Source organism: Oryctolagus cuniculus, chromosome 17, assembly GCF_964237555.1.
Source record: "Oryctolagus cuniculus chromosome 17, mOryCun1.1, whole genome shotgun sequence".
Taxonomy (NCBI): Eukaryota; Metazoa; Chordata; class Mammalia; order Lagomorpha; family Leporidae; genus Oryctolagus; species Oryctolagus cuniculus.
In genome coordinates, this window is record NC_091448.1 from 15,016,020 (window position 1) to 15,028,494 (window position 12,475).

General features: G+C 47.9%; 1 protein-coding gene across 4 annotated transcripts in view; it reads right to left on the reverse strand.

Annotated features, from left to right (window-relative positions):
- The window catches only part of MAP3K3 (mitogen-activated protein kinase kinase kinase 3), a 79,391-nt gene that overhangs the window by 2,824 nt on the left and 64,092 nt on the right, over positions 1-12,475 (reverse strand). For 2 of the 4 annotated variants that reach the window (XM_008271693.4, XM_008271691.4), the window contains 9 exons: positions 11,380-11,513; positions 6,803-6,864; positions 4,259-4,326; positions 3,982-4,074; positions 3,155-3,346; positions 2,477-2,625; positions 1,822-1,953; positions 1,300-1,429; positions 791-968 (listed from right to left, as the gene is read on the reverse strand). In XM_008271693.4, the coding sequence (XP_008269915.2) occupies positions 791-968; positions 1,300-1,429; positions 1,822-1,953; positions 2,477-2,625; positions 3,155-3,346; positions 3,982-4,074; positions 4,259-4,326; positions 6,803-6,864; positions 11,380-11,513 (1,138 nt within the window). Of the gene's footprint in view, positions 1-790; positions 969-1,299; positions 1,430-1,821; positions 1,954-2,476; positions 2,626-3,154; positions 3,347-3,981; positions 4,075-4,258; positions 4,327-6,790; positions 6,865-11,379; positions 11,514-12,475 lie in introns of all 4 variants that reach the window. The other 2 variants (XM_008271692.4, XM_008271690.4) reach the window with 1 other exon arrangement.

Consider the following 12,475-nt stretch of genomic DNA (forward strand, 5'->3'; position numbering starts at 1 on the left):
CAGAAGAGGCTTCAAAGCACCCTCAGCCCTGTCCATGTGGGCTTCATCAACCTACACATCACCACCCCCTCAGCGCCTCCTGAGACTGGGAAAGAAAAGAGAACCACCAAGCATAGCTCTGGACATCAGCAATGTGAAATTATTCTCCTAAAGGCCAGGGGCAGCAGGACTGGCTCTTCAGGACGCTCTGAGGGGACAATCCGTTCTCTTGCCTTTTGCAGCTTCTAGAGGCCACCTGCAGTTGCTCAGGGTCCCTTCCCTGAATGACTCCAACCTCTTGCTTCCGTGGTCACATCTCCCACTACCCACTCTGACCCGCCTATGCTTACAAAGATCCTTGTGATCACACCAGGCCCACCTGAACAACCCAGGATAATCTCTCAGCTGCAAAATCCTAACTTAATCACCCGCGAAGACCCTTAGGCCCTGGAGGGTGGCATTTACAGGTTCCAGGGATGAGGATGTGGACGTGTCGGACCCACCCCACAACCTTCCAAGGAGAGACGCTCTCATGACTTCTGGGCCCTTCCCAAGCATGGACAAGCTATCTGGAGAGGGGCTGGAAGTCTGTTCTTTGTTGTTTAGACTTATCCAGGCCTTCACAGTGGAATCTCACTCTTACACACTGCCACCCTGCACACATGGAGCCTAGGTCCTGGGTGCACCAGCCAGTAAGAAGCAGGTCCTCAGTCCCTCCTGCCACACGGCAGATTCCCCAAGCCACGTTCCTAATGTAGAGTCACTACAGCCCAAGCAGGGAGATGGGGTCCCAGCCCGTCCCCGCGCTCACCACACGTCTGCCTTCCTTCCGTAGCCCTCGCCGCTGATCACCTCAGGGCTCATCCAGTAGGGTGTGCCGGTGACAGAGCGCATGCCCGTCCCTGACATGCAGATGGTCTGCAGGCGTTTGCTGGCCCCAAAGTCCCCCAGCTTCACATTCCCAGCAGAGTCTCGGAGGATGTTGGCTCCTAAGGCACGAAAGGTCAGAGGCTACAACCTGGGACCCTCGTGCACTCTACCATCCTCCCTCCCTTCTCCCTGAGCGTGCTGGGGGGACAGGGATGCCACCGCATCAGGCAGGAACCACACACAGCAAACAGTCCAGTGAAGGGAAGCCTCAGAGCCACCGTACAAGATGATCATCTCCACCGCCAACATTTGCAGAGAACTTTACAGTATCTCCCCAACCTGCTCAAACCATCTCCACACAAATCCCCAAGAAAGCCATTGGGGTCCCCCTTTACAGAAAGCTTGGAATGGTGACAGACTGGAAGCCAGCTCCTGGGGGTTCCTGCTCACCCTTGATGTCCCGGTGAACAATCATGTTGCTGTGCAGGTAGGACACGCCCTCCAGGATCTGCCGCGTGTACTTTCGGGTCACACTCTCTGTCAGGGCTCCATAGGCCTTCAACTGGTCTTTCACTGAGCCCTACCAGCCACAGAGTCGGAGGCAATGGGGATGGGAAGGGGTAAGGTTATTTCCAGCCCCTAGCATAGCAGCAAAGCAGTGATTCATCCAGTTCCCATTTGCAATCTGTCAGGCACTTCGCCAGGAGCTAGGGGACCGCTTCCCTCAAGCAACGTACGACCCAAATTCAGGAACAGGGAGGCCTGTGCTCCAGGTAAAGGCTATGCTTACTGGACAGTCACTGCAGCCGGAGGCAGGACGCTCCAGACTAAGCCCTGCCTTCACCTAGCCTCCTGAGCCTCTGGTGCCTTAGGGGATCAGACCCATGTCAAAGGTGACCCCTCCACCCTCCACCCCCAGGCTCAGGTGAGGCCCTTCTGGGTGTGTGTCTCCATGCTGTGAGGGGCACATACCCCTGGCATGTACTCCATGAATATGGTCAGGGTCTTCTCAGCTCGATCCCGCAGACAGCCATAGTACTGCACGATGCGCTCATGCTGCAAGTTCTTCAGCAACTGGATCTCGCATTCCAGAGCACTCACCTCCTAGAGGGGTCAGTGGTCACCTGAGCTTCAGGGACCAGTTCTGCCTACCAGGCATCAGCTCACCTTACCCTGGTCAATGCCTTGGGAACTTTAGCTAGAGAAAAGGGGAACACTTGACTGTCTGGCCCTGGGTCACAAAGTTGGGTAGCCCTAGGGATGGCAGCACTCCCATATCTGGAAGAAGGCAGGCTGGGAAAGACACATGGGAAAACGTCTGGCTGCTTAGCTAAAGTATCTGCTGCATTTGTCCATCAAATTGCACTGTCGGCTCCATGATTCCTCTTTCAGAGCTGGACCAAGTGAGTGAACCCCACGGCGCTCTCCTGGATCAAGGGCAGGGGAGTGGTATCTATTGGAGAAAGTGACCTTGGTCATCCCTTTGCAGTTTGGTGACCTGGGATTTGGCATGGACTTAGTTCCTCACACCCAATCCCTCCCTCAAGCAATTATTCTGTACAATAATAACCAAGGAATCTTTGTTCAAAGAAGGGAACTGCAAGTCGGACTGTGGGGAAGGCAGTACCTTGCTTGTCTCAGGACTGTCTGGATCAAACTGGACCTGCTTGGAAGCAAGTTCACGTCCCGTGTCCACATCATAGCACAAATAGACCCTGCCAAAGGCACCCTGGCCTAGGAGCTTCCCTCGGCGCCAGTTGATCGGGGCACTAGGAGCTACAGGGGAGAGGAGGAAAAGAGCATTGCTTCATGTGTGTTCATTATGGAATCCTTACCCTACAACGGATCACTGGCTCAGGCTCCCCCTCACACTCAGTGCTAACACATCTTCCAGCATCTCCAGCCCCATCTGGAATAGACCCAGTGTTCCAACTGGACCTTAAGTCAGGGTCCCAAGAAGCAGAGGGCTGGCCTATATGGTTTAATGTTCTGCATTGACCAAATGCCTTTACTTCCAAAGCACCTGAATATCTCAATATGGCAGGGATTAAAGGTATGCTCTTCTGTTCAAACATTGAAAAACAAAGAAAACAACTAAAGACTAGAGAGGTAGCTTGTCATGCCACAGGAGACTCGGGTCTGAGGTCCTGGGGGTGTGCTGCCCCTCCAAGGCTCTTCCACAGGGCCATGATGGGCCACAGGAGCTGACTTGTGTGCTGAAGAGCCCCGGGCGTGGCTGTCCTCCCACACCTGTAGCTCATCTGAGCACCCCTTAGGTGGTCTCTTCCTAGCAAGGGAGACTCACATTTGGTTGGCACATTCCTCTCTTGCACAGAGAGGGCATTCTCACTGTCTGCACTCCGCAGGCGCCCACGAGAGTCCAAGTATTGCACAGCCAGACCCATGTTCTCTCCATTTGTGCTCAGGGAGCGGCTGGAGGGCACCAGGGTGAACAGGTTGCCTTGATGACGCCGTATTCGGGGAAATGTTCTTCTGCCTGAAAAGGTGTAGGGGCCAGAGAAGAGCAAGTTAGACCCTTCGCCACATGGCTTGTCGTGCAAACCAGGTCCTAGTTAGAAGTGACAGATAACACTGGCCCCAGCCCATCCTGTCTGTCCTCCTGCCTGACCCATACCAGAAAGGCTGCTGTTCCAAGCAGCCCAAAAATCAGGACAAAAGTAAAAATAGGAGTAACCTGGTTTTGGTAGCCCTGGCCACAGGGAAGGCACAGGGTTAGGGTTAGGGTTAGGGTTAGGGCCCTTAAGCACGATTAGTCTTAAAGGCAATCCACGGTCATCTCTTTTTCCTTGGCACCCTACTCCTAACCCCTCTGTGACAGCTCCAGTCCATTTGCTGCTGCTGTAGGCAGAAGAGGTCCTTGGAATATGCCACAGATACAAAGGACAGAATCATCAGTGGCAACATCTTGGTCTACAAATGCTTCCCCCCCATCTGTGTGTGTGTCTTTTCTCTCAGGTGCCTCAAGCCTGAAGCACAATTCCTCAGGAAAAAAGGAAAACCCAGGGTCTGAAGTGTCTGTCCCCACCTCCCTGACAAGGTGGGTCTTCCATTGCAGGGCTTTAAGCACCTTCTTTCTGAAGCCAGCAGGGGGCAGCACGGAGGTACACTCACCATCATTGTAGTCCTTGTGGTGCACTGACACGTGGTAGCGCCGGGGGTAGGTTCCGCCTTTGACCCCTTTGTCACAGAGCTGTGTTTCCCGATCTGAGTAAGACAGGAATGTCACTGGCCGCTGGGTAGGTCGACAGGAGTGAGCTGTTCAGCCCTGAGGTCACCTCAGAGCAGCAGCCCAGAAGAAAATCACCCAGTTCTGGCTCCCCAACTCAGATACTGTCTGCAGGCCTACTCAGACATCCTGCAGTGCCCACTCGGGCTCTGTGCAACTCACCAGAGTACTCCTGTCTGTTGTCTGGGAAGCTCTGGGCTCGGGACATTCGCGATTTCCGGAAGGATGGGCTAGAGAAAACAAAAAGAAATCACAAAATAGCCTTGAGCACAGAAAGAGCCCAGCTTCCCGCTTTCTCCACCTTCCCACCTCTGAAACAGGAAGAGCTGTGAGAGAATCGTTGGCCTGGGTAGTAACAAAACCAGCAACATTATAGTTACAGATTGCTGTTTTCTTATTTTACAAAGTGCACTTTTCCTCACTAAATTCTTACAACCCTCTGAGGTGGGAAAATCTTACGGATAAAAATAAAATAACAGGTGCCGATCACTGAGCAGCGGCTATGTTATCTCCATTAATAGGTCTGTTTACATAGGTCTGTTTACGTGCCAGAGAGGACACAGCTCATAAGCAACAGGGCAGCCTTCAAATCCAAACCAGGTAGTGATTCCAAAGCTGGTGTTCTTGCCTCTAAACTTGCCCCTAAGGCACCTTCCTTTCAAACTAATGGGGAAACTGAGGAACTGGAAAGTTACGAGTACCTGTCTTGAAGCCACTCCACTAATATTTAGTGGAGCTGGGACTGGCTCTAGTTCCATCTGGCTCTAGATCCCATGCCCTTTATCAGATCCCATGAAAAGAAGATGAGAACCCTGAGATCAAGTTAGGCCAGGCCTCAAGGAAGTAAATCCAGATCATGGGTTTATTCCCAAGGAGAAGAAAACAAAGCACTACAGGGAAGAAGGAAAAACCAGAGACTAGGGAAGCGGGTAAGTTTAAGTTTTTCCCAGCATCTGTTTGCATGGCCCTTTCCTTTAAAAGCAAATGCCAGGGGCTGGCGTGTGGCAGAGTGGGTAAAGCCACCGCCTGCAGTGCCAGCATCCCATATGGGCACTGGTTTGAGTCCCGGCTGCTCCACTTCCAATCTAGCTCTCTGCTATGACCTGGGAAAGCAGTAGAAGATGACCCAAGTCTTTGGGCCCTGAGAAGTTCCTGGCTCCTGGCTTTGGATCAGCACAGCTCAGACCGTTTTGGCCACCTGGGGAGTGACCCAGCGGATGGAAGACCTCTCTCTACCTCTGTACCTCTGCCTCTCTGTAACTCTGCCTTTCAAAAAAAAAAAAAAAAAAAAAAAAAAAGTGAAGACCATTTAGAAGGCCACAGAACAGAAACTCTCAAGGCAGTGACTTGGGGGCTGCTACCTACTTCCCAACTACTAGCCTTTTGTAGCTTCCCTACCCGGGGCAAAGCTTAGGAGATGTTCAAGCCAGAATCACTCTTTGTCCAGGCAGCAACCTGTAGCCCTTTGACCTGTGCCTTCTTGCTCCCCTGGTTGGACAACAAGCTGGAAATAAAGCTGTATACTGGAAACCCACAAGCTATGATCATATCCTTGAACATCCAGAGGGAAGACGATGCTTACCAGTGCTCAGATCTTTCAGAAAGGACACCACAAACGTTTACAAGATCAGTGCCTGCATGAACAACTGATCAGTCTTGGAAATAAAAAAATCCTTAAACCTGCTCTTTATCCTCTAACCACAGCCCTGAGCCCAGCCAGAGGCGAGCAAATATACTGTTGGGCATAGTAAGGCTGAGGCCTGTTCCAAACACACCTTGCTGCCGGTACGGCAGCTCCGCAGAGCCACCAGGTATGTAAAGGACAGCACCTGTTTCCTCCCAGGGTGTGAAAACAGGATCACACACTAGGCAGTGTGGCCTGCTAGGCAGTCTGGATATTTTGTTTTCTTCTTCTTCTACTACTTTTTTTTTTTTTTAAAACTTCATTTGAAGGGCAGAGAGAGAAAGAGATACAGGGAGGGAGAGATCTTCCATCCACAGGTTCATCCCCCAACTGCTCACATCTCCCAGGGCTGGGTCAGAATGAAGTCAGAAGCCTAGAATTCTATCCAGGTCTCTCATGTGGGTGGCAGGGATACAACTACTTGAGCCTGCTGCCTCCCAGGTGCACATAAGCATGAAGCAGGTATTGGAAACGGAGCCACTCTCACACCAGGCACTCTGATAGGGAACACAGGCTTTTCACAAGCAACAACTTTAACTGCTGGGCCAAACACCTGCCCCTGTTTTCTGGTTTTTATATCCCAGTTTCTTATTGTACCAGAAATACTTGGAGAAACAAATGAAAGTAAACTTATATAGGAGAATTCGTATCCCCCCGCCCCAAAACATCCAACAATACACCACTTTTCAGCACAGATCATAATAAGGCCAAAAGTAGAACAGCACATAGTATGCAGAAATTCAAAACATGAAAAGTGTTTAGAACAAAGCCAACATGTAATAAATGAGCTGCTATTTTATGAGGTATTATTACATCCATTGAATTATGCAAGCATAATGTTCACATGACATTTGGGAAATGGAGGAGAGGTTTTCCTAGCAGTATGAAAACTCTGGACCTACAGACCTATCTAGATCAGAGATAGCACTCACTAGCTAACTCTATGTCCTCAATCTATCAGCTCCCCAAATGCCTACACATTAACCCCCAAACTACCCCCAGTCCCATACCTGTCTGCTGACCTGTCCAAGGACTGGCAGCTTCCTGACAAGGAATTTTCAGCACTGCTCAGGGGATCCAGCATCTGTAAGGCAAGTTATAAATGAAACCACAGCCCACCCCAAATCCCGGCCAGGTGACCCAGGCTTTATGACCCTGTCATGCTCAGAAAACGGTTCTTTTTGTCAAATGTAAGAAAGTGTTCTTTCTCTTCCCATGCATTGGGAAATGAATGGTTAGTAAAGTACTACTCTCCCTTGTAGTTTAAAAGGTGAGTTCCCAGGAGGGAGAAAATTGCCTAAGAGCTCTGCCAGGAGAGCAAAGCAGAGGCCCTGACTCTCTTTTGGGATCTTCTTGGCTCATTAGCACTGGATCTTGGCACTGGAGATGGCACTACCCTGCAGAGGCTTTCAGTGAGTCTGGGTGGGACCTTGATGCTTTTGTTTACAATTTATAATTTACAGAGATAAGTATTGCCTCATTTCACAGATGAGCAATGCGGGCCAAGAAAAGTTAGAGGACTTCAGACAAGTCATAAACTAGTTAGTGCATAGCTGGTACCAGAACAAATGTTTTCCAGTTCCTGATTCTGACGCAGTTAACAGGTATCTATACAATTTAAAATCTTTCTCTGCCCCTAGTCAAATGCAGTAATAAAACACCTTCAGAATAGCTTTTTCTGAAGGTCATCTCCTTCCTTTTTTCTGTACAGGTAGCAGCGGAGTCTTCCGTTTCAGAGTACAATCATCCTAGGATCTACATAGGACTGGCGTCAGAACCTGTGACCGTACTGAAACCACACATGCTCAAGTCCCTTACATGAGATGGCACAGTATTTGCATGTCACCTGCTCACAACCTCCCGTATATTTTCAATCATTTCTCTATGACATTTACAATACCTCATTCAGTGTAAATGCTACAGAAACAGTTGTTACACTACATTACTTAAGGAATAACTAAAAATCTGTACATTTTCAATATAAACACAATCATTTTTCCCAAGAGAACTAATTGTATTCATTATTTAAGCCCCAAAGATAAAATGTTACACAGGGAAGCAAAGTATGAAAATTATGAAGATTTACTAGTAACATTCACAAAAGTAGTTTCCAACTCAAATACATTTTCTCATTTAATACTAGGGTCCATGCCTACCCATAATTTCAAATCTTTTAGATCATAGACGAGTTTTAAAAATGTGCCAATTAGGGCAAATTAGTAGTAAAGTAAATTGCAAATCCTGCTCAAAGTGGATAAAAACAACATGGGAAAGAATCAATTAAGTGTACATTTGGTAAAGTTAGACCAGTTGGCCAAAAAAGAGAAAGTAGATGAGTACAACCAACTACAGCAGGTGTGACGAAGGAGGAGGCACAAAAGGGTCAAGAGAGACCTTGGGAAAAACTGCTGCGTCCCATGAATGCTTTTGTAGAACATGACCCTCCTCATGATAGTGCTGCAAGAGTCAAAGGGGAAGTAAAGGAAGTTACATTGCGCTAGCATAACTTCTGTAAGAAAAATTAAGCCAAAAAATTAGCATGATTCATACTTTGACCATTCTAAAAACTAGCATTACCTAAGAAAAACAAAATAAACTTGCCTTAGTTTCACTTTTCAAGAAAGTCCCAATGGAATATTCTTTCACTATTTACTATGCTGTTTGGCTCCCTGATAAGTGGAATTGTCTGAAGGACCCGTTTCCAGGAGCAACTCTCTTCAGCTGAAGAGGGAGGACCATGGCAGTCTCCAGCCATTACCTTCCTTGGCTTCTTTCTAGAAGTCTGTCTTCACCAGGAGTCAAATCCTCCCTTGCCTTCCAGGGCCAGTCAGGGAAAATAAAAAAGTAAAGGAGCCAGGGCATAGGACCATGAGAAAATACATTTTCTCATTTAATACTAGGGTCCATCCTTACCCATAATTTCAAATCTTTTAGATCATAGATGAGTTTTTTTCTTTTTTTGACAGGCAGAGTTAGACAGTGAGAGAGAGAGAGGCAGAGAGAAAGGTCCTCCCTTTCCGCTGGTTCACCCCCCAAATGGCCTCCACAGCCGGCGTGCTGCTGCCGGCGCGCTGCACCGATCCGAAGACAGGAGCCAGGTGCTTCCTCCTGGCCTCCCATGCGGGTGCAGGGCCCAAGCACTTGGGCCATCCTCCACTGCCTTCCCGGGCCACAGCAGAGAGCTGGTCTGGAAGAGGAGCAGCCGGGACAGAATCCGGCGCCCCAACTGGGTCTAGAACCTAGGGTGCTGGCGCCACAGGCGGAGGATTAGCCTAGTGAGCCACGGCGCCAGCCCATAGATGAGTTTTTAAAATGTGCCAATTAGGGCAAATTAGTTGTAAAGTAAATTGCAAATCCTGCTGAAAGTGGATAAAACCAACATGGGAAAGAATCAATTAAGATTCTTATTTATTCTTATTCACCATGAGGATGGATATAAAGACCAACAGCAATGAAGCTCATTTGCAATCTCTGGGACTTCACATCAGCAGCTTGTGTCCAGCAGTGCTGCACATGGGGAAACAAAGGATAGGCGGTAAAACGTCAGGAAGGGAGCCTGCAGCCAACAGACACTCCAGGTCACTGCTCCAATCTGAAGTCAACTGGAAAGCAGCAGTGCAGAGGGAGAAGGGTGGGAAGGGCCTCTTAATGGCTATATAGTTGCAATAATGAAAGAGAAGATAGAAAAAAAATCGGTTTTCTGTAAACCTCCCACGGCTCTTCTGTCCAACATTCTACCCTTAAGAAACTTCCTCTTTTCAGACCAAATCCCGGAAATTTATGAGTAGACCTTTATTTTTGCAATCAAAGCAAACTCACTGAGAAGACTAAAATAAAGCCAGAGATCTCACCATTGCTGAGTTCATTAAGCCAAACTGCCAATTCAATAAGCCACTGATTAAAAAGCTAGCCATTAAAATGAGTAAGCCAGGTTGGTGCTGTGGCGTAGTGGGTTAAGCTGCTGCCTGTAGTGCCAGCACCCCATATTGGATGTCCTGGCTGCTCCACTTCCAACCCAGCTCCCTAATGATGCAGCTGGGAAAGCAGCAGAAGATGGCCCAAGTCCTTGGGACCCTGCAACCATGTGGGAGCTCCTGGAAGGAGCTCCTGGCTTCTGGCTTCAGATTGGTCCAGCTCCAACTGTTGTGGCCATTTGGGAAGTGAACCAGCAGATGGAAGATCACTTTCTCTGATTCTCTCTCTCTCTCTGTAAATCTAACTTTCAAATAAATAAATAAATCTTCAAAATAAATAAATAAAATGAGTGAGCCATTGTGGCAAACACATCCTAAAATGATACCTCAATGAGCCTACCTTTCCCTGAGTGTAAACAGAACCTATGACTTGTTTCTAGCCATTAGGCTATAGCAAAGAGGGTAAGATATTCATTCTCGTGATTATGTTATGTTATGTAAGATCCCATCGTTGCACAATGGAGCAACTGGAGCTTCTGCTGGCCTTGCAGAAGCTGTCATGTTGAGATAGTCACAGGGCAGGAACTGCTCGTAGTCTCTCGGAACTTGGGAGCAGCTTCTGGGTGACAGGGACCACAGTCCAACCACTAGGACTGAATTCTTTTTTTTTTTTTAATTCTAGTTTCTCTCTTCTTTTAAAAAAGATTTATTTATTTGTTTATTTACTTATTTGAAAGGCAAATGACACAGAGGGAGAGAGACAGAGAGAGAGAGAGATCTTCCATCCAATGGTTCACTCCCCAAGTGCCCTCTATAGCTGGGGCTGGGCCAGGCTGAAGCCAGGGGCTCTATTCAGGTCTGCCACATGGGTGGCAGGGACTCAAGTACTTGAGCCATCATTTGCTGCTTCTGAGGCACATTAACAGGGAACTAGATTAGAAGTGGAGTAGTTGTGACTCAAACCAGCATTCCAATTTAGGTTGGGGGAATCTCAGTGGCATCTTAGTCCATAAGGCCACAACACCCACCCACTAGGTACTGAATTCTGCCAACAAACATACGAGCTTGGAAGAGAATCCCAAGCTCAAGAAAGGAATGTAGCTTTGTGTGACCTAGATAAGATGTGCCTAGACTTGTGTTCCACGAAGAATGTAAAAAAATAAAAGTATGTCATATTAAGGCTTCAAACTTTTGGTAGTTTTTTATGTAGTAACAGATCACTAATACAGCTGCTACCAACTTAAAAGGTCACCCTAACCAATCCTACAGTGTAATTTGTATACAGTTTACTCCATACCTTTCATTAAGAAACTGCAAAACTAAAATATAGGCAATGAAAAACACAAGCTGTCAATTTATGATTGGGCTTATGTTGAAGCTCAGCTGAAATGAAGATAAGCAATCACAAAGAAGCATACAACTGCAGAGTGGTCTTCTGCAAGGGGCTAGTGAGAAGACCACAGAAGAGAGATACTGTCCAGTGCTCACCTAACACCAAGGAGGTATTTAAGATACTGTCTTTGGCAGAAACTGATACTTGGCTCCTAGAAAGGAATAATCTATGTTTGGGTAGGCCTGGTTTATAAAAGGATTCAAGTCTTTCAGGTCTGAACTGTGCCGCTGAGAACTCCATTATAACCCTGGTGTGATGTAAGCCATGGGCACTCCCCAGCCCCCATACTCACGCACTGTTCGCTGGTCTCTGGGATGAACTCCCCCTCACTGTTGATGCTGGTGTAGGACCCCTGTCGGGCAATGTGCTGCTGCCGCTCAGGCACATAGCCAGGGGGAGGCGAGCTTCGGCCAGGGTTCTGGGAGCCTACAGCAAAGAAATAAAGCTTTTGACAACAGAGCCTAGGACATGTGGTTTAAGAGCAGCAGGTGCAGGGCTCGCTCAGACAACAAGCCCTAGAGATCAGGGATGTGATTCAGATGAGTCAGGCACCAAAACCCAGCATGCTCCAGTCTCTTCATAATAGGAAGCAACCTCCTCCAGAGATGGACAGGGTGTGGAACACTGATGATCAAGAAGCTCGGCACCAAACATGAGCAGAATAAACCCCACAAAACCCAGTTAAGCTGGCAATCAGACCAGCTTTTTTTCTTAAAATCCCTGCACGTAATTATTCCTCCATAGTGTCACTGCTCTGTCTTCCTCTAGAGCACTGTCACCATTTCCTCTCATCCCAGCAAAAAGCTAGGAAAAAAGATCAATACAGCAGTGCTCTGCCTTATCCAGGGAGATACATTCCAAGACCCCCAGTGGATGCCTGAAACCATATTTAGTACCAAACTTTAACTAGATTATGTTATTTCTTAGACATTCATACCTATGATAAAAGATTAATTTATAAATTAAGCACAGTAAGAGCACAACTAATGACAGAACAATTAGAACAATATACTGAAAACAAATTGCCAGCATACTACTCTTAAGCTTTATGGCCATTTTCAAGTAAATAAGGGTTACTTGAATATAAATATTGTAATACTGCAATAGTCAACCTGACTATCAGGATGACTACATGACAAATGGGCAGGTAGCATATACAGTATGGATATGCTGGACACACAGATGGTTCATATCCCAAGCAGGACAGAATGAAACTTTATCACACTGGCCGGCACCGCGGCTCACTAGGCTAATCCTCCGCCTTGCGGCGCCGGCACACCAGGTTCTAGTCCCGGTCGGGGTGCCGGATTCTGTCCCGGTTGCCCCTCTTCCAGGCCATCTCTCTGCTGTGGCCCGGGAGTGCAGTGGAGGATGGCCCAGGTGCTTGG